Source organism: Physcomitrium patens, chromosome 17, assembly GCF_059467195.1.
Source record: "Physcomitrium patens ecotype Gransden chromosome 17, ASM5946719v1, whole genome shotgun sequence".
Lineage (NCBI taxonomy): Eukaryota > Viridiplantae > Streptophyta > Bryopsida > Funariales > Funariaceae > Physcomitrium > Physcomitrium patens.
The window spans coordinates 604581-632432 of NC_143426.1; the positions used below are offsets into that span (position 1 = coordinate 604581).

The following is a 27852-nucleotide window of genomic DNA, read 5'->3' on the forward strand; positions in this document are numbered from 1 at the left end:
TTGGTGTTTTGTTTTTCTACCTAAGGATAAAGTTTGCATTGTACTATTGCTGAGATAGATCCTTGGTGATCTAACTTTATGATTTCATGTCCTAAAGTTGTTGATTTTGCTTAAAAGACCTTTTATAGTGTATAGAAGTGATTTGTGAGCATAAGAGAGATATTAGAGTGGCAAATCAGATTTGAGACACTAAGATAGGTCATCAGACTTGTGAGAAGTCTTAGAAGTGAAGTTGAGAGTGTTTTTGAGAGTAAAAATACTAGTTTGTTCACAAAGAAGGATTCTATGATTCTAAAGCAGCAAAACATTCTTCTTGATTTTGAGAGCATTAGGACTTCTTCTTACAATCTTTTTTGATACAACCCTTCCTTAGACATGGCTTCAAGTGAGAGTGAAGGATTGAGAGTTATTGAAAAGTTTAGAGGTGAGAACTTCTAGCATTGGAAGATAAAAATGGAGTTGTTGTTGGCGTCTTTGGATCTTTGGGATATTGTAGATAAAAGTGAAGAGGCTCCAAGCAAAGATGTTGATATGAAGGAGAAGAAGGAGTTTAAACATAGTGAAAAGAAGGCTTTTGGATTGATTGCAACCAATGTGGATGAGGCCAACTTCTCCCACATTATCTCTTGCAAAGGATCAACAGAAGCATGGAAGACTCTTTGCAACATCTATGAGAGTAAAAACTTATCCAACATCATTTATACAAGGACAAAGTTCTTCACTTATAAGATGGAAGAAGATGAAGACCTCATGGCTCATGTCAATAAAGTAAAGGCTCTTGCAAACCAACTAGCAATTGTTGACAAGCCTTAAGAAGAAAGTGATATTGTAATGACCTTGCTAATGAGCCTTCCCGAATCCTACAACTACCTTATTGTGGCATTGGAGTCCATTAAACTAAAAGAGCTTACAATGAAATATGTGACGGCAAAACTTGCCCATGAAGTAACCAAGAAAAAAGAAAAAGAGCCCCAAAGTGAAGATTCAATACTCTACTCATGTCAAGGCAAGGGCAATTATCCAAATCAACAAGGTAATGTCAAATCTTGCTTCATTTGTGGCAAAGTAGGCCATTTTGCGTGAAATTGCTACAAAGGCAAAAAGATGAAGAAGGAGAATGCAAATAATGTGCAAGATGAGTTTAAAGGACAAGATTATGCATTCACAGCAAGAAATGGGACCTCAATGGCTGCCATGTCAAGATAGATTGTGGATTCAGGTTGTTCCAAGCATATGACACCTTATAAGTGTTCATTTGACACTTATGAGGCTATTCCACTATCAAACGTCGTGTTGGCAGATAGTGATACATGTGAAGCCATTGGAATTAGCTCTATTATAGTAGAGATAGTTGTGAATGGACAAACCAATAAGATCAAACTCAAAAATGTCTTTCATGTGCCTAAGATGAAGCAAAACCTACTTTCGGTGAGTAAACTTATAATGAAAGGTTTTAAAGTTCAATTTGACATAAATGGATGTTTTGTAAGAACATTGAATAGAGACAAGGTCTTCAAAGGCTTGAAACAGGGAAATTTGTACTATCTCATTAGTAAAAAGGTGAATAGAGTGGAAGTAGCCGCATTTGCTGAATTTACATCAAACCAAGATAAGTTGAATATATGACATCATCGCCTTGGCCATTTAAATGTGAAGAGTATGAGAGAACTCAAGACTATGGTAAGTGGCTCACATCTTGGCAATATAAGCCAAAATACAAAACAACTTACATGTGAAGGATGCATACAAGGCAAACAACAAAAGGCCTCATTTCCAAGGAGTGTAGTAACACATGCTACCAAGTTGCTGGAGATTGTCCATTCGGATGTATGTGGACCTATGAAAAATACAAATATTGTAGTATCAAGGTATTTTCTCACTTTCATTGATAATTATTTAAGAAAGATTTGGATCTAGATTCTTAAAGCCAAGAGTGAATGCTTTTAGAGGTTTAAGGAGTTTCAAGTACTTGTTGAAAAACAAAGTGAATGCAAGATCAAGGTGCTACATACAGACAATAGAGGTGAGTACATGTCTAAGCAATTTGATGTTTATTTGAAGAATGAAGGAATTGCTAGACAAACCACAACTCCATACACTCTACAACAAAATGGTGTTGCAGAAAGGACAAATCAAACCATTATAGAGATGACAAGGAGCATGCTTAATGCTCAAAACCTTGGCTATGAGTTTTGGGTGGAAGCTGTGGTGAATGCAGTGTATACAAGAAATAGGTGTCCAACAAGTGTTCTTGCATCAATGACACTACAAGAAGCTTGAAGTGGGAGACAACCTTGCATTTCTCATATGAGGACCTTTGATTGCATTGCATATACCAGATTATATGAGGTCCAAACTTGATGCAAAAGGTACAAAGTGTGTGTTTCTTGGTTATTCAGAAGGTACTAAGGCATATAGGCTAATGTGCTTGGAAACCAAGAAGATCATCAAAAGTCATGATGTTGAGTTTTTGGAACACAAGAGTGCTTATGAACACTTGAAAGAGTATCCAAGTAGGAGTAATGGTGTGTTTGTAGACACATCTTTGAATTCAACAAAAAAACAAGAAGATGAAGACAATGAAGATAACAAAGATGAAAATTCGAAGAAGATTGAAAAGTTGAAGGCTCCTACATTTGATAGGACCAGCAATGAAAGAAATGAAGATGTTGAAGATTGGAATGATCATAATGAGGAAGAGTACCAACCATTGAGTGAGAAACAAGAAGGTTTTAGAGTTGAAAAAGAACATGGAGTGCAACAAGGTGAATATTATTCTACAAGTGAAAGGAGATATCTTTTGAGAGAAAAAAGGCAACGTGGCCAATGGTGGAAGGATCACATCTTCTCTCAAGTAAGTGAAGAACATGCAAATATTGCTCTTCTTGTTGATCCATTATCTTTGTGTGATGCTATGGAGTGTGAAGATGCAATCAAGTGGGAGAAGGCTATGGAAGAAGAGTACCAATCTCTTATGGACAATGGTACATAGAAATTGGCACCTCTTCCAGCAAATCAATCTAGTGTTGGTTGTAAGTGGATATTTAGGACTAAAAGAGATGCAATGGATGTGGTGGTGAGGCACAATGCAAGATTAGTTGCCAAAAGATACTCACATATTGTTGGAATTGATTTCAATGAGACTTATGTACTCATTGCCAAATTCACCACCATTAGGACCATTGTAGCAATTGGGTCAACAATGGATTTGAAAATACACCAAATAGATGTGAAGACAGCTTTTTTGAATGGAGAATTGCAAGAAGACATCTACATGGACCAACTTCAAGGATTTATACAACAAGGCAAAGAACATCTTGTGTACAAATTGAATAATTCCTTATATGGATTGAAACAATCACCAAGGGCATAGTACCAATGAATTGACACCTTCTTTGTCAATGAAGAGTTTGTGAGGTATTAGGCTGATCACTCATTGTATGTGATGCAATCTAGAGAGTTCTTGCTGATTGTAATCTTTTAAATTGATGATTTGATGATCTTGGCTAAAAATATGGAAAAGATGGATTGGATGAATGCCAAATTATAGAAGAAATATGAGATGAGTGATTTGAGAGAGTTGCACTATTGCTTGGGAGTGGAATTTGTAAGAGATTGTGGTAACAAGACCATTACAATGAGCCGAATCAAGTATATTAAAAAAGTGTTGAAATGATTTAACATGGAGGAATATAAGTCTATTGATATTGAAGAACAAGCACTTTGAAGACACAACACTTAGCATCAGCAAGGTTGCACACAAAGAGAGTATGGAATAAGATGTCTTTCACTTCCAATACCCATTACTTAAAGGTAGTGGTTGCTGCCCTAAAAGACAACTTCCATTCTTTGATTTTTACACATGTGGCCCTAAGATCCTTTTGGCATCTCACGAGCCTTGAGGGTATCCTATGACATATACTAATGACTCATACCTAGTCTTTGGATATTCTCTTGTTAATACTTTATTCTTTTGACTTTGACTCTTGGTCCATGACTTTGTCCTATATCCATTGGATGCCTTTACCATATACGAAGAGTCAAACCTTTGACCATTAGCAACTTACCTAAGTTAATATCCTCTATGAAGTAACTTATTTTACTTTTATTTTAAGAATTGGAACACCGTTAGAGGCAAATTTGAAGTTGATGAAGCTCACGGCTGAGGAGTTTGTACAAGTTGAAGGTGAGATGCAAAGTTTTCCATACAAGGCACCAGTAGGCTCATTTATGTATGCAATGGTGGCCACAAGAGTCGATCTTGCATATGCGATAAGTGTTATAAGCCAACACATGTCTAAGGCTGGACCAATACATTGAAAAATAGTAAAGAGAATATTAAGAAACTTAAAAGGTACTAAGGACTTCAAATTGTACCTTGGTGGTAAGAACATTGATTTGCAAGGTTATTGTTATGCGGATTGGACTAGAGATGCAAATGATAGAAGATCCACAATGGGATATGTATTCTTTTTTGGAATGGGAGCCATTTTATGGAATTGCAAGAGACAACCTATCATTGCAAGATCAACAATGGGGGCAGAGTACTTGGCAGTAAGTCATTGTGTAATAGAGGTGTGTTGGATAAAGCAACTCTTAGAAGATATTGGTCTAGTACAATTAAAAGCAACTCTAATTATATGTGACAATCAAGGATATCTTGCATTTGCGAAGAATCCAAAACACCATTCAAGGACCAAGCACATTGATGTTCAACATTATTTCATACGAGAGAAGATTGAAGATAGAATAATAAGTATGAAATATTATGCTACAAATGACATGCTTGCTGATGTGCTTACAAAGACGTTAGTGAAGGATAGACATCATGACTTGATTCAAAGAATAGGTTTAAAAGCCTTTTAAAAATTAGCAAAATGAGAGTGTTGAAGATCAACAAGTTCTTACTTAGTTACCACCATATAAAGATTAAGCATGGTAAGTTGCTAATAGTCAAAAGGCAGCAAAGGATTAAAAGAAGTTACTATGGAGGCGGCTAGGATTTTAAGGTGGCGGCTAAGTTAAGATGAATCTAGATCTAGATCTAGATTGAAAGGATGAATGTGACTCTGCATGAGATCTATGTACTTGGGATGTAAACTCCACCTATAAGTAAAGAGTGTTAGAAATAAGAGATATCTTTTGCCACACTTCTCTTAGACTACAATCCTTGCTGATGCTAAGTGTTTGTAGCTTTCAGACTTCTTTTCTTCGATAGATGTAAAGTGATTCTTTGTACCTTTGCATGAAGTGAAGTAGAAAAATAATCTATAGCTAAAGTTTTACTTATAAAGATGATCTCTATAAAGAAGCAAATATAGTGTAAGAAATCAATATATGAGGTGGTTTCAAATCTTGCCTCAATGGTAGGAAAGACAATCAAAAGAATAGAATAAGTAGAGCAATTTATACGTAAATTTTGACATGTCTTTCTAATCAACTTATCTAGTAGTATACTACTTGACTAAGGTGCCTCTTTTCAAATAAAATTATTGCATAAAATCAAATGAGCAAGTTAGCCAAATGAACTTAAAGAGCTACAGAAGATATTAGAAAAATTCTTGAAAATAGTCTTCATTCAAGAAAACATGTTATAATAGGAAGTACTTATACTCTTTGAATCTAAAAAGAATGGTGGACTTTAGTTTTGAATTAAGTATTGAGGCCATAAAAAATAAACTATTAAAAATGCATATCCCCTTTTTATACGCGATGATATTCTTGACCAATTTCAAGATAAAATCATCTTTAGCAAATTGGACCTTTGAAGTGGATTAATAGACATCTATTGCAAAAGAAGATATAAAAAAGATGGCATTTTGTATATGCTATAGATACTTTGAATGACTTGTTTTAGCTTTTGGTCTCATCAATGCTTTAGCTTCCTTCATGGATCACAAGAATAGATTATTTTTGGACCTTTTGAATAAGTATGTAATTGTCTTTATTAATGATATCTTAGTCTAAAGTAAAATTCCACAAAAGCATAAACAATATCTATAAGAAGTATTGTGCCAACTACAAAATAGTTGCTTCTATTGCAAGCAATCAAAGTGTGAACTTTAGAAGTTGGAGGTCATCTTTTTGAGGCATGTTATATCTTCTAAAGGCATATGCATGGAGCAAGATATAGTGAAAGTGATGGAAGATTGGCCAATTTCCAAGGATGCTTCTGAAGTCCACTCATTGATAGGCCTTGTTGGATATTATTGCCATTTTTTTTAGTAATTTGCACGCATTGATACCTCACTAATAAGCCTATTAGAGAAGGGTGCCGCATTTGAATGAAAACTGAAGCAAAAAAAGGTCTTTGATAAGTTAAAAGAGGTATTCATTACTGCTTCAATATTGTAATTGTATGATTCCATATTTTCCTATATACTTAACATTGATGCTTCTAACTTTACTATTGCCATAGTCCTTCAAGTAGATTTTGATAGGAGCCTTCAACTTGTAGCATATGAATCACGCAAACTTTGTGTGAATGTAAAATTCTCTCTTCAATCCAATTATAAAATAGCCTCAATTAAGATTTGCTTGTAATGGGTGGTATAATGTAGAAGTAGCAAGAACAAGAACAAAAGAAGTAAAACAGAAAATAAGTGAAACAAGTGCAATCAAGCAATTGTATACTACAAAACTAGTCATAGTCTGTTTACTAAGTTTTTATCCAATAAAAAGTAAAAAATAAAAGTAAAAATATATATTTTTAGAAATTTAATTTTTTTATCTTTCTAATGGTATAAAAAAAATATAAATCTAAGTTACTATAAGTAAGTTATGAAGGTTTGAAAAAAAACTAGTAAATAAATGAAAAAATTAAGTAAATAATTTTTATTTCAAGGATAACTTGCTTAAGAGATCAGGAGTTTGAGCCTCACCAAAGCTCACAAGTACTATACATGGATTTTTTAGATAGGCCACAAGGCCTTAGTCTTATCTTCCTAACTACCTTGAAGGTGCTACAACCCATATGGAACTTGTGTACTTCTCTTTTTACAAGGACTATACTAGCTACTAGTCTTCTTACTTTCTATTAGTAAAACCAATAATTTTGTATTTTTGACTCTTTAATGGTGTTTAAAAATATCCAATTAACCTAATAATTTAATGTGGTCTTCACATCTTATTCCATTTTTTCATAATGGCTTCTAAAATAGTAAAATTTATTTTTATCAAAGTCTTAGAAATTGCTCTACAAATTTTTTTAAATAAATTTTAAAATTCCTATAATGGTTCTATAATACTAATATCAGTTTAAGGCTATAATTTCCTATCTTTATGATTTTTATAGTAATAAAATCAATTTAAATCTACCATAAATCCTACTTTCTATATAACTAATTAAAAAGACATGAGGTTTCTTTCTCATGCTTCTTCTAATTACTAATTAAATTTTATTGTTTTTCTTATAAATAATATGTATAGATAGAAGGCCAATATAAATATTGACTTTAGTAAATATTCCTTAATATTCAATAATAAATAAAAAAATATTAAATCAACTAAGAAGATTGCCTCTAAGACTTATTAAGACTCCATTTTTTCTCTATTAATACTATTCTCCTTTATTTAACATCTTCTAAGGACATCTTTACCTAAAAATTGTAATTTTGGTACTTTACATACATTCTTTTGTCTTAAAATAATTAGTGAGTTAATTTGATGACTCACACTTTGAAAGGCAGAGCTCAATTACTTAACACATGATCAAGAACGACTAACAATTACTTAGCACATGATCAAGAACGACTAGCAATTGTACATGCCATAAAGGTGTGGCAATACTATTTGTTGAGGAAGTTAGTGATTGTTTGAACTAACCATTGTCTTTGCTACATAATTTACATCTAAAAAATATGGAATCATAATATTATTGTTGAAAAGAATAATTGCAGCATTTTGATATTTAACTTGAATATAAGCAAGGAGGATAATACATTGTGCTTAACATTTTATCATGCAAATCAAACTTGAAGCCTAAATCAAAAGACAAGGTAGAAGTTGCTACCATTAAATATATCATTTCAAACCTAACTAGACGAGCAAAATAAAAAGAAGCTATATATTGAAATACTTATTTTAAGATGATTATTGATTGGTTGAAGGTGGGTGATGTGCAATATCAAAATTACCATCTTAGTGATTTTTTTTTTATATCTAATAATGTTATATTTCAAATGCACATACTTCAAGAATGATATGACATTCCAATATCTAGACATCTAGGGCATGAAAAGATTGTAGAACAAATCTTAAGGGCATGGTTTTGAATAAGTTTGGATTGTGATATTCAAGCTTTTGTTTGCTTTTACAAATCATGCCAATATAACAAAGCATGCAATACAACATCTTCTAAATTATTACAATCAATTCCTCTATTTATGGCACATTGAGAGCAAGTGACTATAGATTTCATTATGCCTTTGTTGTGGATGCCTCCCAATCACATTGTGGTTGCTATCTTTATTCATTGATTCTGAAAGCAACTTCACTTGGTTGTGATATGCTCTAATATTAATATATCAGCACTTGCATGGATCTTCTTTAATACTGTCTTTTGTCACCATAGATTACCTTATATCATCATTTCAGATTAAAATCCATGCTTCATAATAAGCTTTTGGTAGGCTTTATTCAAGCTATTAGGCATATGACTTAACATATCTATAGCCTTCTATTGTTCAACAAATGGACAAATAGAGTTTGTAAATTAGACCTTGGAAGATATACTATGAGTATTTGTGGTGGTTTATCATAATGATTGGATGTTACAAACATACATATTTATTCTAATATTTATTTACATGATGAAATAAAAATAAATAAAAGCATATTTATAATATTTTCTACACAAACTTTCTAGAAGCTTCATGGACTCTATTTTTATTTTACATGTATTTGTAGTTGATTTGTAGATTAAAAACTTGATCAATAAGTTAATCATGACTTGATAGCTTATGAAACAAGTTAATTATATGGCACGTATATAGAAAACTTACCTTGCAAATTAAAATACGAGTCTTACAAAGTCAATATGTTTTGGAGGTCATATAGAATCTACCACATAACTCATAGTTAAGAATATATATGGAGGCAAGAGTGAAGCCTTCTTCACTCTTCTCAATATCTTCCTAGTCCATAGTCTTATTTTAAGACTTTTTAATCTTCTTGTCTTTGATAATAGCCATTCTAATATAATACTATATCATCTTTAAGTGATTTTCTAGTCTTTTTGAGTGACACAAGAGTATATTAAGATTTTCTTTCTTTGAGATTTATGTCCTTGACAATTTGATAAGAGTATTAACTCATTGTTTTTTTTTGTTTTAGAAGTGAGTGGATTATTTCACTTCTATTGTTGTATTTTGGAGGTTACAGATTAGCCACCTTTAAATAAAAAATTTAGTTTTTTAATACTAATATCTTATTTGAATAGAGCAGATTATTCTTTTTTGTCAAAATTTTTATTTGATATTAGAGATTGTGGATTATCTTCTTCTAATATGACTTGTGGATTTATTAAGTTATTTGAAAAAAAAGAAAATATTATAGATGCTACACTTGGCATAAGTAAGAATAGATTTGCAACTATTATTGATCTTCAAGAACTTATAAATATTCTTAGAATAGAAATTTCATACATTATGAGTGTCAACCATAGAAATACTAATCCTATGTTTATGAAAAAAGTTCAAAGTTTATATCAAGAAATTATATAATTGAATAAAAAAAGTAAATCAACCTCAAAACTAAATCTATGAAATTTTATTTTTATAAGTACGACACAGATAAGGATTAGTATGCTTAAGAAGTTTGATAGAACAAGATCAAAATTTTGAAAATTTTTGCAATAAATCAAGCTCTATTTAAGATTGCATTTCTTCCAATACCTTAATGGATTTTTTCAAGTTGGATTCATAGGTATATTTATATTTGAAAGTACTCTTTTTTGGTTTGTATCTTTGATAGAAAAGAATTCACAACTCTTTTATGATTTGAATTCATTCTAAAAAGTGTTTATGACCACATTTAAAGAAAATAATTAAAAAAAAATAACAAAGATCAAGCTCTTATCTTTATAATAACAATCACAATCACCCACCATATATGTTGCTGAATACCAAAACCTTGCTTGCTATATAGATTGGAATGACAAAACTCTCATTAATCAATTTTGATATGGATTGAAGGATAATGTCAAAGATTTCTTATCAACAATACCAAAAGTAAAATTTTTAGAACAATTTATTCCTCAAGCTATTGCATGTAATAATTAATTATTTGAAAGGTGTCAAGAATAAAAACTTGGTTGAAGAGGAACAAGCCAAGTAATGACAGCAACTCTCAAGTTTTTAAAAACTTATTTATCAAGGCTATAATCAATACAAATTGATATAATATATTTTAAATCTCTCATTGAGCAAAAAAGGACTTAATATTGTTAAGTGGATTTATGCTTATATTATGGAAAAGCTAAGTACATTGCTCAACATTGTCTAAACAAGCAATGCAATCACAAAATGAAGAGGATGATTGCCAAAGAAGATAATATATCAAAAAATAAGTTTTTCTAGCTACAATAGAGATTGTGGAACTAGAATCATGTGCAATATCTAATAAAGGTCTTATTCTCTCTTTAGATCATTCACCTTATTTTATAATAGATATGTATTTAGGAACTAAAAATTACAAAGTCTTTACATTATTAGATTTAAGAGCCTTAGCCTAATTTATAAACAAAGAATTTTTCAAAAAATAAGAAATATCTTTAGTCAAAAAAACTAAATCCATACATATAGAAGTCATAGATGGTTGTTTTTTTTATCTTTTGGAAATATTACTCATGAGACTATTTCTTTAGATGTAGCAATTAGAGATCATAATAGTGTAGTAATATTTAATGTAATAAGATCTTCTTCTAATCCAATTATTTTAGAATTACCATGATTAAAAAAATATAATCTTTTAATAAATTATATTTTTTATAATCTTAACTTTTTTTATAATTTAATCCAAAATTTTGATAGTAAAATAAAAATTAATAAGCCTAATACATCCAAATCCTTATTTGTAGGTGCAAGAGCTTTTATGCATATAGCAAAAGAAGGGCCATCTTTTTCTATATATGCTACACCCATTTTTGATGATAAAAAGATGTCAAATGGTATTTTTAGCTAATATCAAGATTTTCATGACGTTTTTAAAAAAAAAAAAAAAAACACAAATATTATTTTAGAACATTGATCTTATTATTATTCAATTGATATACAAGAAAGATCTCAACCACCATTCAAATCAATCTATAATTTATCATAAAATGAGTTGGTTGCACTAAAAGAGTACATTGATAAGAACTTGACTAAAAACTTCATATATCACTTGAAATCTTTGACAAGAGCTCCTATCTTCTTTGTAAAGAAAAAAGATAGATCTTTTTAGATGTGCATAAATTATTGATGACTTAATAAGATCATTTAATAAAATCTTTACCAATTCAATCAAGCAAAGACCTACACAAAAATAGATCTATGAGGAACATACAAATTGATTTGCATTAAAGAAAGAAATGAATAAAATATTACTTTTTGAGCTAGATATGGACATTTTAAATATGATATTATGCCTTTTGGACTCACAAATATATTAGTTGTATTTTAACATTTCATAAATAATGTCTTTTATGAATTTCTTGATGATTTTATTTTTTATTATTTAAATGATATTCTGATCTACCATAAGAACAAAAAAGAATATGAACTTTGTGTTGGTTGTGTGTTATAAAAACTTAAAGATGTAGGATTATATACAAATATGAAAAAGTATTTATTCCATATTACTGAAGTTGATTTTTTAGGATACATCATTTCCAACAAAGGATTAATGATGGATCCTAAGAAGGTCAAAACTATCATGGATTAAAAGGCCTCAAAAATAATAAAAAAATATGAAATATTTTTTGAGATTTGACAATCATTATCAAATTTTTATTAACAATTTTTCTCAAGTTACAGCTCATTTTACTTATTTGATATATAAAGACAAACTAGAGTGGAGTAAAGAAGAAAAAACATCTTTTGAAGCTTTGAAGTTAGCATTTATTTTTGTATTAATTTTGCATCACGTCAATTTTTTTAGGACATTCTTCATGGAAATAGATACATCAAACTTTACCATAGGTGATGTTTTATCACAAATAGAAGCAAATGATAAGCTCCATATGATTGCTTTTATTTCAAGAAATTTTCAATAATTGAGATTAACTATGAGATCTAGTATAAAAAGCTTCTTACAATTGTAGATTCATTTTAAAGAATGGTGTCATTATCTAGAAGATGCTTCTATTTGAGTTATTGTATATACAAATCATAAGAACCTCAAGTATTTTATATTGGCACATATTTTGAATCATTCTCAAGTCCATTGAAATATTTCTTTATTAAGATTTGATTTCAAGACCACCTATAGACTTGAAAAACAACAAGATTTATTAAATACTTTTTCTAAAAATTTTCATCTTCTACCAAAAGAAGAAGATGTAGCTTTCAATCAATAAAAAATGATTTTCTTAAAGTCAAAGCATTCTCATCTTTAAGTAATAAAATCAACATTGACTATTGATTCAACCTTTGTTAAGCAAATTCAATCAAGTGTGTCTTCTAATCGTCTTGTTCATCATATCAAAAATAATTCTTTTAAGTTTCATGATACTTCTAAGTTCAAATTTAAGAATAATCTACTCTACTTTGAAGAACAATTATATATTCTAAAAGATGAAGCACAATTACATATTCTTCAAGTTCATCATGACTTTTCAAAATTAGACATTTTGGATATAAAAAGACTTTCAAGCTAGTATCTACAAATTTTTGATGGCCTCAAATATAGATGGCAATTAAAGACTTTACAAAATCATTTGATATTTGTTCAAGTTCCAAAACTCCTTGTTATTGACCTTACAGACTTTTTCAGCCATTACCTATTTTAAAACTATGGATTTTATCATGGATCTTTCAATTTTAGATTCATATGATTTTATATTTGTAATAGTAGATTTTTTTACCAAAATAGCATATTTTGTATCATATATAAAATCTATCATAAGTGAAGAAATAACTAAGCTTTTTCTTGACAATATCTATTATTATTATGAATTACCTAAGGATATTATATTTGATAGGAGGATTCAATTTATATTAAAATTTTAGATAATCTTTTTTAAGATATTAAAGGTGGATATAAAACTCGCTTTGATTTTTCATCTTCATATTAATAAGCAAATAAAATAAGTGAATCAAATTTTGAAACAATATTTGAGGTTTATCATCAATTATTATGAAGATGATTGAATAATTCTTTTGCCATTGACAGAGTGTGTGTATAATAATTTGATATATTCTTCTACTCAACAAATATTTTTGTTTATCAATTATGGTTATCATCTCTAATTTGATACTTTTAATTTTTTAAAAGTTAATAATCCTACGAAAGAAGATTTGATAAATTATTTGTTAGAACTACATGCAATAATGAAGGCATAGTTAAAAAAGCTTAAGAATGACAAAAGATTAATATAGGTGTTTATTACAAGGAATAGCCATAATTCAATGTGGATGACAAGATATGATTATTTTGTTACAATATCAAGATTATTCATCCTTGTAACAAGTTGAACTATCATAGGCTTAGATATTTTTCTATTATTGAATAAGTCAATCCTATTACTTATAAATTAAATCTAACAAAGCCTGTGAAGATCCATTTTGTATTCCATATATCTTTTTTTGAGCCATATAAGACAATGAATATCTTGGGAAGAAGACAAAGGCCACCTCATCTTATAGAAGTGGATAATAATAAAAAATTTGAGATAGAAAAAGTCTTTAAAGAGAACAAAAATCAAAATATGTGGCAAATATAATTTGCCACGTCTTGGATTTCTCTAACATATGATGATTGCTCCTTGTGAAACTTGTCTCTAAAAAAGGAGGTAATATCATGGACATACATATTTATTCTAATATTTATTTATATGATTAAATAAAAGTAAGCAAATGTACATTTATAATATTTTCTATACAATCTTTTCAAAAACTTCATAGATGCTACTTTGACTTTACATGTATTTATAATTAATTAATAAATTAGAAACTTGGTTAATAATTTAATCACATATTGGTAGCTTACAAAACAAGCTAATTATGTGGTATATATATAAAAAAAACTTACTTTGCAAGTTAAGATATGTGTCTTACAAAGTCAACATATTTTAGAGGTAAGAATAAAGCCTTCTTTACTCTTGTCAATGCCTTTCTAGTCTTTAGTCTTGTTTTAAGACTTTTTAGTCTTCTTATCTTTAACAGTAGCTATTCTTGTTTAATATTATACCATCTTTGAGTGATTTTTTAGTTTTTTTCAGTGACATAAGAATATATTGAGATTTTCTTTCTTCAAGATTCATGTCATTAATACTAGAATGAATATTTGATGCCATTGGAGTTTGCTTACAATGATAGTATTCAAGTAAGTACTAGTCATTCACCATTCTTCTTTAACACTAATCAACATCTAAGTATATCAACAACTCTCTATCATCTTACTGACACCAATAACCCAATAAGGGAGAAGTTTATATAACGACTTAGAATGGCCTTGTAAGAGGCATGATACTTCTTTCTTTCTGCATAAAATTGATAGAAGCAATATATAGATAACCATTGACAACATAAGATCTTTTAAGAGGGTGATTAAGTATTACTCTCCAATGCCAACTTTCCACTTACTACATCAACTCAAGTCCATAAGTTGGCAACTTAGTGGCTTGGACCTTTTTGCATTTCTATAGTGATTTTGGATGTTGTATATTGCCTTGAGCTTTTGCCACATCTTTAGATCCATCCTGTCTTCTATATTTTACAATTCAAGAAGTTTTATATTAAGCTAAGGCACTTTTTGGACCGATACCAACTACTACGATTACCACTAGTTGTAATTGATGACCAACAAGAGTATGAAGTGGACAATATTTTGAAGCATCGTTACTTTTATTATGGCAATGGACGTCCACAATTTTAGTACAAAATCCTTTAGAAAGAATATTCTATTTATGATATAACATGAAAACTTATATAAAACTTCACTCATTATTAAGAAACAATTTGAAGATACCATTGAAAACAAAACAAATATATTTTATTTTAGTAGAAGGAGATTAATCATAATAGGGTATAGATAAGATATTTTTATTGTTAATATATAGAAATAGGTAATTAGAACTATATTTGAGAAGTTTCTAAAAGTTTCTAAAATTAAAGCTATGTTGGTGGTCTATATAGGATCCACCATAGAACATTCTAAATAGAACTCAAGATATTTATTTAAGTAGGATCCACCATTAGATACATTCTAGAAAATTCTAGGATGGTTGGACAAAGTATAAATAGGAGTAGCTAAGCCATTTAGATATCCAGTTAAGTATTGCTTTGCTCTCTTTTTCTTAATAAAGTTTGGTTTTGTATTTTTTAAGTTCAATTCTATTTTATTCTATTTTACTCTATTCTATCTTTCATCTTCTATTCTGTTTACATCAATTCAATTTTGTTATAATTTATGCTATCCTATATTATGACAAGATTTATATTGCTATGGATTGGAAGGATTTTAGTTCTTAGAGATAATCTAGTCTCGTTTCACAAAGGCTGAGAATAAAGAAAATAGAGATATGAAATAGGAGATGGAAAGATATAACGATGGTATTGACAATGGATCAATTTAGTAAAATCTTCAGTTACTTTTACATTTCTTATAATTATAATATATGTCACTTTTCAATATAACTTATAAATCAATCCACTAACAATTCTTTAGAGTTTAATATTTGATTTTTTTAATTAAAAAATATTAAAAATATAATATCTATTTAATTATTTTGATAGTCTATATATATAAATAAAATTATTATATATTTAAAGTATTATTTTTAATGGTGGTTGTTGAAATACCTTTTTAAACCAACTCAATTTGAACCAATAGTTAAAATTCAAATCTTTATATGACAAATTAAAACTAATAATAAAATTTTATACTTATATCAATAATTTTTATTTTTTAATTATTTTTTTATAAATGATATATTTTCTAAAATAATAATAAATAAGCTAAAATTAATAATATCTAAAAGATAAATAAATAATTATATTATTTAATTCATATAAATATGTTTTTAGATTTTAATAAATATACTAAATCTTCTTCCCTCTTATTAGTTTCTTAGAAAACATGATTTATAAAATTTATGGTTATATTTTGAACATATATGTCTTTATGAAAGGTGGGAGAGAAGAGAGAGGTTTTATATATATATATATATATATATATATATATATAATCTACAAGAGGTGAGATTAAAAGTTAATATGAAATTTTCAAGATATGAATTTTGATTGATTCATATCTTTTGTTAGCCAAGCATTGTATATATGTATATATACACACACATTTTATGAAACAATAAGAAATATTATATCATTTGACTTCTCAATCTAATTTTTCTTTAGAAAAATATAATTTTAAGGTCAGTAAAAATAAAGATTTTTAATAACTTGAGAAGAAAGATATTTAACAATAACATATTAAATATTACTAAATTATGAATCCAAAACTATTCTTAATTCAACAAAAGATGTCTTTCTATTATTCTAAAATATTTATTTAAAAAGATATATTATTGTTTTCAAAGCATTATTATTTATTTGTATCTTCAACCAATAAAAATTCATAACCTTAAAATTTCATGTTAACTTTTATTCTTATGTCTAAAGTTCCATTTAAGTTACAAAACAAATCTGCCATTACCAAAGGTTGTAATTTGAACCTACTATATTATTAAGAATAATAAAGTTTAAAATCATATAACTAGACATTTACTCTTTCATCTAAGAAATATTTATAAATTAATAAATATTATAAAAAATAATATTTAACTTTAATATTAAAAAACTATATTTTTAAAAAATACATAAAAAAGAATAATAATCAACATATATCCAAAGTAATACATAATTATAAGTTCAATAGAGGTCTAAATGCCCTAAACTATAATACAATTTAAAAGATTGAAACCTCTAATAATAAAATAAAACCTATTAATAATATATTGATAATAAATAATTTAATCAATTAAATATAACAATAAAATTAAATACTGAAAAAAATTATTTAAATTATAATTCATCCAAATCAAGTGATGTGACAATAAATTATAATTGTAACAACTTGATTAGAATTTGATCAATTGTCGAGTTATTTAAATACTTTTGAACCTATTTGTAAGTAGTAGAAACATTTTCATGCCACCAATTAATTAAGAATTATTGATAAAAAAAAAAAAAAAAAAAAAAAAAACAAATTATCCTTGCAAATCATCATAGAATAAAAATATTTGAACACTTTTGCAATACTTAGCAATAATGTGGAAGAACAATGGTATTTGTTGTAATACTTGAGTAAAAACAAATTTGAAATGTTCTATCATCTAAGTACATTTGCATTCTTTCATGGACTTCTATTTCTATTTCTTTAAGAGTATGTAGAAAATCACCCACTAAAACTTTAAAGTTTTTACAAACTTTTACAAAAGCCACAATTTTATTTGACCTTGCAATATTTTGTATGACACATGAATAGTTGTGTTTAGTGTTATGATACAAAGTAGACTAACAAAGAGGTGTCAAAGCCATGATTTCTTTGATCTTGCATTGTTTCATATGACACATGATAGTTGTATTTAGTGTTTTGATGCAAAGTAGACTAACAAAGAGGTGTGAAAGTAGGCATGCTACTACTACAACAAACAAAACAAAAAATAAATAAATAAATAAAATAAAAACATTTGGATTGAAAAAGAAAAAAATAACAAAATTGTGGTAAGTAACTTGAGTAGTATAGTGAGAACTTGGGTTGAAGGAAGGAAGGGTACGGGAGTTGAATGGTACAAATTGAATTAGGAAGATTAAAGTGTGGGAAAGGATGGATGAGAGTGAATGTGTGGAGGTGCTGGTGTGAGTGAGGGAGAGGGAGGGAGCATTGCATTGCAGCAGGTGGAATCAGTGCAGTGAAAACCAAGATGGGGCTGGTGCTTCTCCCGCCATGGGTTGAAGGATGAAGCATACAGAAGAGAAAGAGAGTATGATTGAAAGCAGCACGGAGACGGAGACAAAGTAAGAAACACGAAGAAGACGAGAGAGAGAGAGGCAAGAGAGAGCGAGAGGGGGGAGTGGGGCGGCCCCACGTTGGTTATGATGTCAACCGATGCCCCTCGTCGTCGACGACCAGCGACCCCCCCTTCCCCTTTCCTTCCCTTCGTTCCTTCCTTCGTGCCTGCCTGCCTGCCTGCCTTGGCCCCGTCCTTGTCTTTTGTTGTTACAGCCCCTCCCCTCCCACCGTTGGGGATTTCTTCCCCTCTCCTCCCTCCCACTCCGTCCCCTTCCTGTCTCCCCTACTCGCCCCCCTGCATCTCCATTGCCGCCAACTCCGCGCTGGATTGTCCGATTAGCCTGCTGGCGGCGTGCGACCCTGCTGCTCGTTTCCCCCTCCCTCCCGCGCTGTTTCGGCCGGCAGATGCGTATTTGTGGCGCAGTTTGTAGGGTTTCCGAGTGCGACGTCGGTGCTTTTTGGAGTGCAGAATTGAGGTGTAGCACCACGGGGGTCCGGATTATTTTGAGTCGGGGCCATTGAGAGGATGGTGGAAGAGAGAGGGGACGTTGAGGGACGGGACGGGCGTAATTTAGGGTGCCCCTGCGGGGTGGGTGCAAGGCGAGAGGTTTGAGAGCGAGTGGTTCGTGCACGTCGGGTTGCAAGGCAGCGAGAGGGAATAGAGTCACAGCCTGCTTGAGTGCGGGCGCGATGGCATGCCATTCGAGAGGAGAGTCGTTGGGAGGGAGCGTGCCGTCTGCCGATGCAGCCGCGTCGAAGCTGCATCCGATGATGGATCTACCTCCGGAATGGCGCTCGCGGGAGCAGCTGGAGCCCTCACCACCCTCGACATCGCCTGCCTATTGGGATACTGATGAGGATGACGATTCCAATTCGTCGTGCATGACTGGTACCCACCGAGCCGCCTCATTTTTTGGATACTGTGTGTTGTCGATGAAGGAGTTCTGTCATTTGGAATTGCGGCCGCGGTTCGTGACCGCGCATGGCCCAAGCATCGAGATGGCATATTAGGTCTAGGTTTCCACGCAGCAGAGCCCGCGTGCTCCTTGTAGGGTTTGGCGAATGTGCGGGTCGTTACAGCAGACGTTAGGGCAGGTGGCACGGTGTTCTCTTAAGGGAGGCGTGGTGAGAAGTGCCGTCGATGTTTTGACGGAAGGAATGTATGAATAAGCACTAATCCTCTTCTAGCAGGCATGTTCATGCTTGCTTCGACCACTCCGTTGCATCTGGACATGACATTGTCATGCTGAGGTGATTTTCACCTGCACCACCGTGACGAGTGCTGGCACTGGGCATCGGGCGGGCTATGTTGCAAAATTTTACGTGTCGCTCTCTCTTCTTGCAACTCTCAATGTGCCCGTGAACGATTTTGGCAATGAATGCACGGTCTGTGGCCTCTATGCACAAGAACGAGATTTTACTTGCAAGCACGGTCGTAATTAGAAACAGGACGAAGCTTTCTTTGCGATCTGCTTTGCCAGTGACACTGGTTGCCACTGTTCTCGATGGCTTTTTCAGCGTTTTTCTATGCCCTTTGGAGGGTCATTCGTTGAGTGAATCGGTGCACAGTCTTATCAGGGCACGAAATTGATCGAGGCCGTGGAATGTTTTGCAATGTGAAAGGTCGCGTGCTGCTAATTCCGATGTCTTTGTTTTTTGTGTGTGCTCTGATGACACGTTGCTGTGACGTTTACTGTTTCTTGGTGTAGTTGTCTCAGTTGCAGCAATTACGGTTTTCAGTTTCGAGTTCGTGGTTTGTGTATTGTGGGCGCTTTGAGTTTTAGTTGGGAGCAATTGGTTGCATGTGGGCGTCGACTTCATGGACCTGCCCACTGTGTCGATTAGTGTCATGTTGTGTCCGGTGCAGGAGCATTCCAGTCGAGCGATAAAATGCTCTGTCCGTCGTTGAAATTGCTTTGTTTTCGATGTTCAACGAGATAGAATTAGATTAGGTCCTTGATTGTGCCCTCGGTAGCTGGGGCCCAATCTGGTCGTGTCATTATTTGTCCATGTACACGTTGAGTGCGAATGTTCATATGTGTATTTATGGTAAAAAACATCTAGACCCCTCGTTGTTGGGGATGCTTCCGTGGAGGGAATACTCCGCCCCCCAGGTTGAGCATACAAATTTGGCCATCGTTATTACCTTCCAATCGTGATGATTCTGATGATTGTTTTCTGACGTTATTAGCTTTGCAAATTCAGGACCCAAGCCCACAGACCTGTATGGCAAGTTCACCTGGAAAATAGAAAATTTTTCAGAGATCAGCAAGCGAGAGCTGCGCAGCAATGTCTTCGAAGTTGGTGGCTACAAGTGGTGAGGTTCTTGTTGTTTTGCCTCGACTTTGTCGCAAAGATTTGAGGACTTACTGCAGCAACGCAATGGTAGGGGCTGTGAGAGATGTTGTGAGTGGGTGTGCACCTTAAGTGTTGGCCCTGCTTCGTTTGGTCCTTCTGCAACGTAAGTTGGAATGGTAGCTTTTAGACGCTGACGGTGTCATCCCAGGCATGCTCTCCTGAGTTTTTTCAATTCGGGGTGATCGTTTTTCCCTCTCTGGAACTTGAGCACAGGGACTTTAGGGGGTGGGTTTACACGTAGTTTTAAGCGGTGAGTGGGTGCCTGTACGTGAGAATGGTGGAAACTGTGCTCTTGGCACGATAGCCTCAGCTTCACAGATTGAAAGCAGGCTTCTGTGTCTTCAGCCTGGTTATACTGTTGTCAGGGTCAACTAACTCCGAGTGCTACATTGTAGATTATACTACTCTAGTTTGAGTTATTTCTCGTTTTTATTTGCAGGATAAGTGTTCAGTAGCTCCACATCATGTGCCAAGTTTATTTGATTTTACACAATTAGAGTGGTTAGAGAGGTTGAAGCTCCTCCTAGAGTGACTGGAGTCAATTTGTAAAGAGGTTCAGTTGGCGCATTTTCACAGGTACATTCTGGTGTATCCTCAAGGATGCGATGTTTGCAATCATCTGTCCCTATTTCTGTGTGTTGCAGACTACGACAAGCTATTGCCTGGTATAGTTCAGATTCGTAAACTTCGCATTTGGGTATTCCTAGAAGTCTGTTTTCTTTCATCCAGTTTCTCATGTCAGTGCTGTCTTGCATCGCATTTCTACGTGAAATTGTAGCAGGGTTAGAACTATGCATTTGTTTCTACATAGGCTGGGGCACAATGTTTTGTGGTACAGTAACTTCGTGGCGGACTCGTCACTAAATGCAGGCTGGAGTCACTTTGCGCAATTTACCATCGCTGTTGTCAACAAGGATCCCAAGAAATCAAAATACTCGGGTAATGTTCGAGTCTTCAAGGCGTATGTTGAAAATTGGAAATCTGTTGTCGTTTTATGTTAAGTTTTTTTGTTTTTTTGTTTTGGGGGAGGGGGACTCATTGTAGGGCATCGACTTCATTGAGTCGGTAACTCTAGATTCAGATCTCTGCATGTCCTACTTGCAGCATTACAGATTCTCGAAATGGGCTGTCATGTGGAGTTGCCATAGTTAAGTTTGTGATTTTCGTCTTGTTTGTTGGAGTAATGGAGCTAGCGTGTTGTGTCATGGTGTTTATGCCGAGTCTCTGCTTAAAATATTGTAATCATTGCATGGTGTGGAGGATTTCAGACACTTTACACCGGTTCTGTAAGAAAGAACACGACTGGGGTTGGAAGAAGTTCATGGAGCTCTCCAAAGTTTTAGATGGTTTTACAGTTGCTGATACTCTCGTCATAAAGGCCCAAGTACAGGTTATCAGGTATGCTATTCATCTTGCTTCTGGTGGTAGGCTATCTTGGGTATGAATTTTATACGATGGACATGGTTGACAGTCAATACAGGATTTGAGCATCGACCATCTGTTAGATTTAACTGCTCTTTGTTGAAAGTCAAATCAAAGTCTTTTTTTACTGGAATGAATACGTGCAATTCTTACACGACAGTGAATCGCTGTTCTTTTCGGCCTTTTATTTATGACTTTTGAGGATGTGCCATGCACTTGTGAGGCGTGACATCCCTTACAATCTTGTTTCCGTTTATCTGCAGAGAAAACCCCCACCGCCCATTTCGCTGCCTAGATTGTCAGTATCGGAGGGAGCTTGTTCGAGTGTATCTAACGAACGTTGAAGGAATCTGCCGACGCTTCGTTGAAGAAAAAAGAGAAAAACTTGGGAAGCTTATGGAAGACACAGCTCGATGGAACAGGTAATCCTGACAACCTCGTAAGGCATTGCGTGATGGGTTTTTCTGTGTGTGAATGAATGGTTTTTTTGGTTAAGTTTCTGAGAAAAGGAATTGAAGCTTAGGATTTCTCAGTGCTTAGTCCTGTTTTCGGCTATCGGGAACCGTTGAAGACTTGGTTGATGATCAAAGCTGAAACCTGCATGTTGGTGCAGTTTTCAAGCGTTTTGGTCAGCTGTTGAAGAAGGCACTCGTCGGCGCCTCGCACGAGAGAAGACAGATGTGATTTTGAAAGCTGTGGTGAAGCGTTTTTTCAACGAGAAGGAGGTGACATCAACATTAGTTATGGACGCACTTTATAGTGGATGCAAATCACTGGACTATAGGAGCCGGAGCAAGAATGGTAAAGTTAGCGGCGTGGACGTGGAGGAAGCCATTAACCCCATAGTATGGGTGGAGAAGGATGTTTTTGTTCTTGCTGGTGACGTGCTGCTCCTACTTGAGCGGGTGGTCTCTGAAACTTTGCCCCATTACAAGGATGACAAGGGACCGCAAAACCGAACCAAGGTTTGTACTTTGCTTTGCTCAGCTCATTCATGCTAGCCTGGGTTAAATAGATTGCTTTTGTTTGAAGTTTTGGTGCTGTTTCAGGAACGGCTCTCTGTCTTGTAATCGGAGTCGAGGTCTTATTGCTTTCGACAGTTGCAGGATGGGAGCTCCGGTGATGATTTTGGTAAAGACTCAGTGGAGCGTGACGAACGGCGATTAACTGAACTCGGTAGACGAACTGTTGAAATGTTTGTTCTGGCTCATCTATACACGTATGTGGTTCCATCATTTTTACTTCCACTAGGCAATATGTTCCTGCTTCTTTTTCTTTTTCTTTTTTCCCTTCTTTTTGTTACTTTCTCGAACAAGTATGTCATTTTGATTGTCTGACGCCAAATCACGGAGCTTATGACTTGTAGTTCGGGCCCTGAAGGGTTGTCGTGTATCTCGGCAGAGAGCAGTTTGAAGCAATTGAGAGTGTCTGTAGCTCTGGAATAATACGTGCGACAACGAACGCTTTATTTTAAAGTAAACAAATAAACAAATGACATTTTACGACACAGATGATTCGCTAAGGCGAGGTTTATTTTGAATGACCAAACATTAGCGCCCGTCAATGGGCTAGTAGAGCGTTCAGTAAGCGCACGCATGGAGTAAGGTCTTGTATAACTTTTTCACTTCGAAGCGCTTTTGTACCCTCGATGTGACACTCTCGTACTGATTCTGGCGATGCTTTCAAGCAATTTTGAGGTATCAATGGGATTGTGTTTGTGAGTTGAGAGGTGAAGTGTCAGGTGCATGGTAACACGGCACACCACACATATCACAGCGTGGATGGTCAATAAGCGGATATGCTACATCTGTTTTTAAAATTTATGTATTTTGAGGGGCTCTTTGGCTTTAATTGCTGTTTGGTGTGATACAGCAATCGTGTAGAGGTCGCTTACAGAGAAGCAGTTGCATTGAAGAGGCAAGAAGAGCTTATTCGTGAGGAGGAGGCTGCTGGGCTAGCCGAAACTGAACTTCGAGCTAAACGGGAGGCAGCTGAGAAAGAGAAGCGGTCAAAGAAAAAACAGGTCGGATCTGTCGAAGCACTTTTTCAATCGTAGCAGTATTAGGAGATTGCCTGGTTTTTATCTGTGGTCTCTTGGCCTATCTGCAACAGCTGGCAACCCTAATGTTCATTTAGTTTCTTCAGGGGTTTCACCCTTTTCCAGTTTTTATTTTCTGGTTACGATTTTACTTTGGGTAGTTTGCATTGTCGTTTGTATTCTAGATTCATTGATGAGGCCGCGTTTCATCACCATTATTTTCTATAAATGAAACTGATCAAGCTTCTTCCCTTCAGGCAAAGCAAAGGAGGAAGGATCGCAAGGACAAAGACAAAGAAGCTGAAGAAAAACGTGCGCGGGTAGAACAAGAAAATCGTCAACGTCAATCTGAGTCTTCTAGACCCAAGGAACGAATGTCAAAGGGGAGAGGAATTATTTCACTCGTTCCGGCAGATGCTGGGGAAGTAGATCACCTCAGTGGATTAGATGCAACGGATGACGTTGTTGGTACCCTGGGACTTGCGGGCGAGGATTGCGATGTGGATCACACTACCTGGGAAAGAGATGCATCATACGGTCATAGCGGCATGGAGGCTGCTGGATTCAGCGGGGCACATGAAGAAAGTTCGGCACGTAATGGTAGAGCGGCACGAAAGAATCAGGCATCTGCATTAGACGATAGTTCCTCTACATGCTCGTCTGACTCTCTTCCTTCAGTGAGACCCTCTATGAATGGTGGAACATATAGCATGCGACCAGGCTTGTCCGATCAGAATCACGCCGTTCTCACGAGGTGAGCTTTTCTCTTGGATTCCTCGAGGGATTGATTTACGTCTGCAGATTGTTTGGCATCTTGTCAGCGAGGGGTTTATCTAGTAGTCGCGGCTAGAGCATGTACGATGTCGAAAAGCAGATTTCAACAGGTTTAGGGTCTGTTAAAACGTTGCTTAGTACCCATCATTCTCGTGCTTATGATTGTGTGTGCTCACTGCTTGCTATTGCTCGTATTGTACAGAGCCAGGAGTAGAGGAGATAGCGATGGATATGAACAGGATGGGAGGTTTTTAGAAGCTGATGGTACCATCATGCGTGCGACTGCTCTGGATCCCAGTGGTCCTGGTGAAGCTAGCAGCAGTTGCAGTTCTGCAGGGGTGGATAATGAGACTGTGATTCTTTCACTTAGGGAGCGTGTACGGTGGCTTGAGCAACGTCTTTGTGAAAAGGTATATGGGCGAATAAGTTTCCCTAGCAAATGTACTGCTCTTGTTCAATTCTTTTGTGTCGGACGTCCTCTACTCGTCATGTTTGGTTCAGAGTGAAGGGAGGATCCTCTAGTTCGGGTCTCCTTACACAGGTCAGAGGCGGCACTCTTCTTGTTTTGTTTTGTTTTGTTTTTAAATTAAAATTAAAACTAATTAGATAATTTTTTAATAGCTTCCTTCATATGGTTTCATATGCAGGATGAGGAGGTTGTAATGCTACAGGAGCAGGTTAGCCTGTTCCAACATCAAATGAGACTAGACAGACCCTCTTCTCATATTAGTCTGCCAGAAGAAGCTTCTGTAGGATCTAGACCTAGTGGTGCGTCGAGTGCCCCAAGTTCCTCACCAGCCGATGAAAGTAGCAGCGGCTTTTCCTCTGCAACCCCTGATGTGGAAAAGTTAACTGGCCAACAGATTAGATCAAGCAAAACAACGGCAAGTACGAATAACGCAAATGATCATTCACCAATATTCAGTGGCAACGGAACAGCTGCAGGTGGTGCAGTTTATAACGGAGACAACAATAGCAAGTGGTTTCTACCTTTTGCAGGGAACAATGTTGACAGTAGTAGCAGGCATGGTCTGAATTCAGCTGAAGTGGAAGTTGGCACGCCCAGACCATCTGCCTCAGCAAAAACCCGCTGCATTGAAGTGTCCAGGCCGCCTCGTGTAGGCATGCCTCCATCATCATCAGGAGCTAGTTTGGCCGCTGGGGTAGAAGAAACAAGTTCAAGCTATTCCGCCACCTTTTCTGCAACTTTACCTGTGATTTCACGTCCTGCAAGTGCACCTGGTTTGGTACCTCCTCAGAGACCAGGCAGTCTAGGCCCTATTTTGCAAGCTCAACCTCCGCTATCGCGATCTGTGAGTGCAGCAGGCCGATTGGTCTTGGGTGCAGGATCTTCTGTAGGAGCCCATTGTAATGGAAATACGCATATTAGCCCTCCAGTGTCTCCTTCATACAGAAATGCTGCTGCCGGGAGAATAAAAAGTTTAGGAGGTTTAGCTTTACATCCTGTTGCAAGTTCTGGAGGTGTGCACGGTGGAGTTTCACCTTCCGTGTCAGGAGCAGCAACTTCAGCTGTGCTTTTTAACACTCCCGCAACGCCAAGCGCATCCCACGCAAGTGCTCCATCAGTATGTTCAGCTGCACCTACAGCTTCAGCGTCCTCTCCTCCTCTGACACCTTCCAAGATGCGGATAGGATCCATGCAGGGTACCCAAAGTGGACGGACAGAGGCAGCTGCCTCCCCGTCGGCCGCACCAGTGGCTCTGCAATCTCCCGTGATTTCGCAGGGTTTACCAGAGTCCTTGTCAAACGATTTGCTCCTACAAGAGTACAGCTGTAGCCAGAGCGTTGCAAGTGGGAGGCGATCACCAGCCGGCATCACTTTTGGGACTGTGACTCCGGAGGTGCTGCATCAGCAGCAGGAGGAAGAAGGGGATGAGGGGGAACAAGAGCGTGCGCAACCACGGCAGAAGGATGAGAGGGCACATCCACAATTTCAGACATTGCCACTTCTCAAACAAGAATCCATGGAACTTCACAAGCAAGAGAACCTAATTTTTCAGGAGGGCCTTTCAAGACATCACTCTTATGGGCAACAAGCCCATCAAAGGCCTGTCCATTCAAGCCTGTTACATGAAAATGGGGTTTTAAGTGGGGAGAGGCATAGCATGATATCCTTAATGGAATCCGTTAATAATGGAGGAGTTATGGCAGAAGAATTCCCACACCTTGACATTATTAATGATTTGTTAGAGGACGATCAAGGATGCTTTGGGTTGGCACTAAGTGCGATGCTCCATCAACCAGGGTCTACTCCGTTCTCCAACCGTCATCTTGGTGTGCCAAGTCACCCTGGTATGCTCAAGCACAACCAATATGGCCAGCTTCCTTCAGACAGCAATGCTGTGAATAGTGATGGAAGTGACAGAGGGAGGACATCAGATGATGAGCGAATGCACATGCACGAAGGGAACACTGCCAACATAAGGGAAAACAGGCGTATGTCTGTTGCTTTTTGTCACCAACCTTTGGGGAGACTGCAGAGTCAACACAGTGGCCACCTTGATAGTATGGCACCTCATTATTGGCCAATTACAAGTGCAGGAATATCGGCAGGAAACAACGTGAGAAATGGTCTAGATAGCCGCATGAGCTATTCTCTTGTGCAAAGCCATCATGTATCTGTTCAGGATTGCTCGGGATTCGCTTTGGGGCATAATGGTTATTCTGTGTATGCTCCTGGTCAGCAGCCTTAGATGATAGCCTGCCGTCCCTGTCATTCGAACTGCTCCTTTTTCACCCTAAGAAAACTTGATTACTCTTGGATCTTTTGAGATGCATTTTTCATTTTAACTGGGCATTTATCATTGTCTATCGTCGTGCTATCAGGCTAATTTCAATCGTAGCCTGCTGCCATTCTTTGATGTTGCTCTCATGTTCTGAACTTTGTGAATGTTGTAGTGTACTTGTGGCTATGATTCGAAGATGTTTAATGCAGGTTACGAAAACCAACAAACGTTTTAATTGAGATAATTACAGACTTAAGGGGGAGTTGTGTCATTGGACATGCTTCTGGAACATCCAGAATC

General features: G+C 35.2%; 1 protein-coding gene across 2 annotated transcripts; it reads left to right on the plus strand.

Annotated features, from left to right (window-relative positions):
- Positions 1-18415: 18415 nt before the first annotated feature.
- On the plus strand, positions 18416-27635 carry LOC112294704 (uncharacterized). 2 transcript variants are annotated; one of them, XM_090243966.1, is made up of 12 exons: positions 18416-19102; positions 20419-20530; positions 21148-21236; positions 21442-21510; positions 21840-21969; positions 22257-22415; positions 22607-22958; positions 23100-23212; positions 23866-24016; positions 24289-24785; positions 25008-25215; positions 25453-27635. In XM_090243966.1, exons 1-12 carry the CDS (start codon positions 18904-18906, stop codon positions 27517-27519), a joined length of 4146 nt encoding a protein of 1381 aa, XP_090100092.1. In that variant the 5' UTR covers positions 18416-18903; the 3' UTR covers positions 27520-27635. The 2 variants fall into 2 exon arrangements, with proteins under 2 accessions (XP_090100092.1, XP_090100091.1); XM_090243965.1 differs by having other exon boundaries at positions 18437-19102; positions 23094-23212.
- Positions 27636-27852: the final 217 nt, after the last annotated feature.

Coding starts and splice junctions, on each gene's coding strand:
- LOC112294704 (XM_090243965.1), top strand. CDS start 18,904: ATGGCATGCCATTCGAGAGGAGAGTCGTTGGGAGGGAGCGTGCCGTCT. Junction 21,970..22,256: donor GCCCAAGTACAGGTTATCAG/GTATGCTATTCA, acceptor GTTTATCTGCAG/AGAAAACCCCCACCGCCCAT. Junction 24,017..24,288: donor AGCGGTCAAAGAAAAAACAG/GTCGGATCTGTC, acceptor TCTTCCCTTCAG/GCAAAGCAAAGGAGGAAGGA.